This window comes from Hippocampus bargibanti, linkage group LG02, assembly GCF_051943395.1.
Source record: "Hippocampus bargibanti isolate YZ-2025 linkage group LG02, ASM5194339v1, whole genome shotgun sequence".
Taxonomy (NCBI): domain Eukaryota; kingdom Metazoa; phylum Chordata; class Actinopteri; order Syngnathiformes; family Syngnathidae; genus Hippocampus; species Hippocampus bargibanti.
The window spans coordinates 18,024,734-18,030,928 of record NC_142735.1 but is presented as its reverse complement, the minus strand read 5'-3'; the positions used below and the strand labels follow the sequence as shown (position 1 = coordinate 18,030,928).

The 6,195-nt window shown below is 40.7% G+C and overlaps 1 protein-coding gene across 13 annotated transcripts in view; it reads left to right on the top strand.

The window, feature by feature from the left end:
- The first annotated feature begins 503 nt into the window (after nucleotides 1–503).
- Nucleotides 504–6,195, top strand: part of map7d3 (MAP7 domain containing 3) — a 30,401-nt gene continuing 24,709 nt past the window's right edge. For 5 of the 13 annotated variants that reach the window (XM_088989759.1, XM_088989755.1, XM_088989764.1 and 2 more), the window contains exon 1: nucleotides 505–692. In XM_088989759.1, the coding sequence (XP_088845885.1) occupies nucleotides 641–692 (52 nt within the window). In that variant the 5' untranslated portion in view covers nucleotides 505–640. Of the gene's footprint in view, nucleotides 693–1,383; nucleotides 1,511–6,195 lie in introns of all 13 variants that reach the window. The other 8 variants (XM_088989756.1, XM_088989757.1, XM_088989758.1 and 5 more) reach the window with 3 other exon arrangements.

Sequence of the window (6,195 nt, the reverse complement as noted above, 5' to 3'; positions counted from 1 at the left end):
ATATTCCTTTCATAACTTTGCTGTTGTGAAATGAACATTTCTCCACTGCGAGACTAATACAGGTACTGTAAATCCAATCCAATCCAGTACAATACATTTGCACAAAATGTAAAAAGTGCACATTTAACTTTGATGTGTACTTCTAACAAGTAAAAACATAAACACTAGTGAATATGTTAATTGAAACATCATTATTCAAGTCAAATTTTAAACTGCATTAATGGAAATTTTACATATTGATCAACAACCATATAAAATATTCATTTGTAGGTATAAAACCACTTCACTTTGTTGAGAAAACTTAAGCGCCGCACTACACTTTATACTATTTTAATATCTGTTGTTTTAGTTGTACTTGGTGAAGTACGTAATTTTGAGTTTGAGAATAACATAATTTTGAGTTTTAGAATAATAATTCTCCTTTTTTTTACGACAATCGTTTCCCCGGAAACGGAGCACAGTGGTGCTCCCGATTTAATCGCTGCTCTTTGACGTCCACGTCTCCTTGGTGTCCGGTCGGAGCCTGACGACTGCCTGTCTTCCGTCTTCTCTGACTGCCAACTCGTTGCCGGTCAGTCGCGATGCGATACGCGACTCCGCACTAGAAAGAAAGAAATAACACACACTCGGGAGGAAACTTATGGAAATGGCGGACGGCACAGTGACTCTTGGAGGGTTGCGCAGCCAAATGGGTAAGACAATCGAGGACTGCTATTTTGTTCGGGGGGATTGTTTTTTGGCGCTGATTTTAACTCGCTCCGACGCGTCCAGCCGCCGCTCCCCCGACCACCCTCACCACTCGTGGCTAGTAATATTAGCTTACCTCGCCGTCTCACGGACCGCAAAATGGTACACTTGTACGTGTATATACCGTCAAGATAACGTGACATTGTTACATTTCGGAGTGACATCTCAAATGGTGAATTTCACGACTTCGCTTAATAGCATAGGCGGCTAATGCTAAGCCGAAGTTGTAACGGTATATGTTTCGCCAGACCAAGTTGACATTTTTTTCGACGATTTATTGTTTGCGTTAACTTTCTTCTGAACGTGTCACGAGTAGATCTAAACTTGAAATCAATTCAAGTAAATCGGCATTTAATGACTTCCTGGGGCTTAGCATCTACGACGTCGCCGCGTTAGAGGATCAGGAAGAGTTCAGAGTTTAATATCAAGTGTGCTTTTCCACTTCATTTGCTCTTGTTTTAGAAAGTCTTATTTTTGATTTCCCCCCTATGCAAGTGAGTGACTTGACCTTCATCTCATCTGATTATCTGATTGCCAGTTTGCTGATTGTTTTCTAATGCCATTTACTCGTCATACCCTTTGGTGGCCAATGTATGTCGTTGACGTATGGCCGAACATCTCCCTTTATGTCTGCAGGCTTTCCATAACAATGTCTGACCTGGATTATTTCTCGGTCAGGCATCAGTGCCACACTTGCAGACAGCATAGACAGCTGATGAACTGATCAGGGATTGTGATGCAAGAGTGACTGCTGACTGCACATGTGAGGTTTTAGTCTTTGCAGAGGCATGAATGCACATTTTGTCTTGACTGGGAGTGCGGGTGCAGCTGACAGTTTTTTGTGTGTTTCTAGAGAGGCAAAGAGGGCTTGATGCATATGTGGACATGGGCGGGTGTATGAAAAAAAAAAAGTAGCCTCATTTAGTGCTGATGGTCTTCCTGTTTCCTCCCTTAACTTTTCCATCCAGTGTGTTCATACCGGAATCTGAGGCTGTCCAGATTTGTGGTTTTATGAAAATCCAGTAAGACCGCTGCAAACAGTGAAAAAAATGCAAGTAATTGGCACCTCGTAAATGTACTCTATCTTTGATATTTTAAAGAGTAAATAAATATATCATGGAGTATAATCGCGATTGTATAAAAAATATTCCATTGCTACAATTGGTACTAATGAAAATTAAATAAGCAATTATTCTGTTGATTTTTTTTTATCACAGATTGATGATTTGGCTGTGGTGAAATAATCCTGAAATACTTCTACAGCAAAAGAGGAAATTATTTCAAATGAAAATTACATAAAATACACACCATTGATTACACTCCATGCAACAATCACATTATTTTGTGGACTTTTTACATTTTTATCTTGCCCAAATCTTGCCTCAACAATGACTTGAATTTCATTTCACCATAGTCAGATGTAGATTTTTGTTGTTGTTTACCTTAAATATAGAAATCAAACATTGATTCACCTGACAACTTATGGTTTTTCACTATACTGTATGAGTTTTTTTTTCTTTCACTTTAATGGTGTCTTGTGGATGATATTCTTCTTTGCACGTGTGCAACATTTAAGGCATGTTTCCCCCATTACAGATTTGACTGGTTTATCGGCGTTGGACCTTCGAGGTCACACTGTAATGTCAGGAATCTCGCTCATGCGCATGGCGATTTCCACAAGAATGCAGGCATGGAGAAAAGCTACCCGGTCAAAATGATTGGTTGGCATCACTGCAAGGTTATCAGGTCTTGCCAAATTATGATAAGCATGGGAAGTATTTCTTGAAATGCTTGGACTCCACCACCATAGTCCCAAGCGCCTTCAATTTTACTGTGATCTGTTCCGTTTCTTTTCGTTTGCTCCCATTGCTCCCATTCCATGTTGTGCTTTTATGTAGTTGCTGGTCTGACGCGGTGTGTCAGGAAGGTCACGCTAACAATTTAAATATCAAAACTATGTTTCCGGTCTTGAGCCAAGGTTCGGTAGGGATACATGTAGTTTCATTTTATACTTGTCTTGAAAAAAGTCAGCCTCATAGATATCGTTAAGATGGTCTCAATGGGAAATAAGAGATAAAAGACTGAATTAGGGCCATCTGGTTGTGTCAGCGTGCCAGGGCGCACCGCAAATAGCCCAGGCTTACACCTTTGCATGACAAGGTCTGAAGTAATCCTGTCGAAGATCTGCCAATGTGTTTAAAAACGTGCATGTGCGCAAAGGACTATGAGCAAGCATCATGTGTTCACTGAAGACCTGTCGGTAAACCACCCATGAGATGCCGCAAGCCAAAACTCCTCAAATCAAGTTACAATTACTTATCCAGACTTGTTGATAAATGGGGTTTTCAGTTTAGATAATACGTATATTCATGTAAAATACAAGATAAAGGAAATCCTTTGGTTGACTGGTCTGCGCTTCAAACCACACAGTGATGAGGCGCAGGGTTCGATTCACGCTGCAGTCTTCCTGTGGGAAGTTTGTATGTTCTTCCCTGTGCCTGTGTGGGTTTTCCCCAAGTACTCCGATTTCATCCCATGTACCAGTATAATGGAAAACACTCTGAATTGTCCCTAGCTGTGATTGTGAGCGTGAAAGGTTGTTTGTCAAAGTGTGCCCTTTGATTGGCTTGCACATTTGTTTACTTCCATATCTTGTCACTCGCGATACGACGATGTGGCAATTGCTGCAGACGTTTCATGTTTGCCGTAGGCACTTCCGTAAGTGTGTTCAGTTTGAGAGGCTGGACGTTTTCCGATCTTGCCAGTAATTTAGAGAAGTGGCTCCTGATTAGCATTTGAACTTGAGCGGCCGTTTTGCGTGGGCTGGCCTGCTTCCTCTTCCTCGACTTAATAACAAACCTTCACGGAAGTCTGCACTGTTGCTTGCCATAATTAGCCTGTAGCCTTACTGATTGGTGGCCAGACAAACAAGCGTTGCTTTGTGCCCCACTCAGCTTTTAAAACGTTTTAGGTGTCATGTGTTGACGCAGTGACCACTGTTGATTGCTCACATAAACGGATCTCCTCAGGGATGGCGCACTGAGAAGGGTCTCCTGATTGTTTTGCCATTTCTCTGAGCACACCTGGCTCTCTCGAGGCTATCCACCATATTCGAATCACAGCACTTTAATTAGCACATGAATGTTCTTTTCACTCCATGGCAACTGTCTCTGCAATCATACTGTATGCTGTTGTTATTTTAACTCCTCAGGTCAATGCAAGGAACTCTTCATTTAGACAAAAGTGGTGTCTAACGCTGTCGTGTAGCCGCGAGAAGCTATTGGAGTACTTGACAACCGTATTTTTAATTGTGGCTCCTGTTATTAGCAACAGGGGTTGGTTCCACCTATCTTCACACACCTATCTTTCAAACTGTTTGTAACTATGTATTTATTTATCTGGTTATTTATGCATTTATTTGATTACTGTTATTATTTTAAGGAGCAATATAGTCTACTGATTATCCTATTGATAGTTTGAGTTTGCTGTCTCAGGGAGTGAAAGTGTTCAATAGGAATAATTAGCAGAAGCAAGTAATTGTTAGCATCCTTGGTAGTGATAAAAAAAATCCTTGTCTTTTTTCTTGTGGCAAATTACCGGTAATAAGTTATAAAAGAGGTTAAACGTTGACATTTGTTGGCAGATTTGAGAGAAATAGCGATTTGCGAGTTAATGGGAATTGTTGGGGTGTACCCCATGAAGTGTACACTATGGTCAGTGTATTTATTACATTGCAAACATGAAACGATCATCCTGCACTCGTCCATTGTCTCGTCTTAATGGAGCCATGAGTCATCTTGTCCATATCCTCTTTTTATCCACGCTCATCATGTCTCTTGGCAACTGTTGCCCTGTTGTACACCATGTTTGCCATCTATTTATTGACCTTGTATTTCTGAAGAAAAGTACATCTTGAGTGAGTCATTGTGAAATGTGTGCTGTTTTCTCCCTGCAAATGTCCCGTGGTCGCTTCATTCTTTTTCTTTCCTTCAGAGGGATGGATAACGCTGAGAGATGGGGTCATATCCTAATTACAGTGCAGTATTGGCAAGTACTTGCCTCATGTTTCACTGATGTCTACAGTGTCACATTGCCAGAAAGAGCCATTCAATAGTCTTGTTGCATCATTTATTATATACATTTATTATGTAAGTTTATACGTCATTCACTGCTATGGACGTGTGTTCCACCTGGAATCCAATTTAGTGTAACTGATCAAGGACGTATTTCAATGGGGAGGCGTGCAACAGGGTCTGGTTAAGCTCATCTGTGAAATTCGGGTTTGTAAATCACTGTCCACGTTGAACAGATTTTTGTCGATGGTGGTGTAGCATGTCACAAAGGAGTCTTCTCTTGGAAGTCGGTTAAGTTTAGGCACCTCAGACCAGAAGAGAGTGTGTATCACATTCGGTAGAAAAGATGACACAATTTGTGGCAGAAAGGCATCACAGTTCTTAGCTATTTATCTGTAAATACTTTAAGAATTTGACACCAAAAGCTCCTGACTCTGACCAAAAGAGCTTTCTTATCATTTTCTTCAGTGTATTTTGTTGCTCAGTCAATTTTTTCAAAAAGGGGCAGTGGTGTCAAAAATATTTACCGAAACACCGTATTCTGATTAATATTGTGTTTGCAGACAGTGTCTTAAAGGACAACCGACATCACTTTTTTGTTTCCTAACTGACATCAGAAAAACGTTTTCTAGCATGTAAAATACCCAAAACACGCAGTATGATATTTTTAGTCAATTGCAAAACACCAATAAAAACGATTTAAAGTGTCCAAAATCTGTCCCGCCCACAGTTCGTGACGCCACGCCAAGACGTCTTGCATTGCTCGAGAATCAAAACAATGGCTTCAGAGTCGGAGAATATGCTTTCTTGTTACACATCCAGTTAGGAATATGATTCAAATAGTTCTGAAGAGGAAAGCATACATGTTTGCAATCGATTAAAGAATTTATTCAGTGCCATTTTGAGGCAACATTGGGGGGAAATGGATCACCAACAAAGAGGCAGAAAATGGTGACCAAGCCGTGTAAGGAATTAATCAGCCCGTTTCCACAGGCTGATTAATTCCTTACATGGAGCTTTGTCGCCCTCTTCTGCCTCTTTTTTGGTGGTACATGAAGTTTTCAGCCCAGCCAAGTACAGCCAAGTGCATTGACGTGATGGAAGGACTGCTACAATGTGTCCTTTTTTCGGTCAGGGGCGTTCCTTCAGTGATGTAACGTACGGACTCGTCACCAATTCAAAAAACTTCCGGAATATTCAGCGCGAGTCTTAAAACGTAAAATATAGCTACAGTAAAGTCTCGTTATATCGATATCGGATATATCGATAGTCCCGGTTATATTGATACTATTTCTATGCACGCACGGAGAAAATTACATGCAAACAGGGTCGGATATATCGATAGTCCCAGTTATATCGATATTTTTTCGGACTC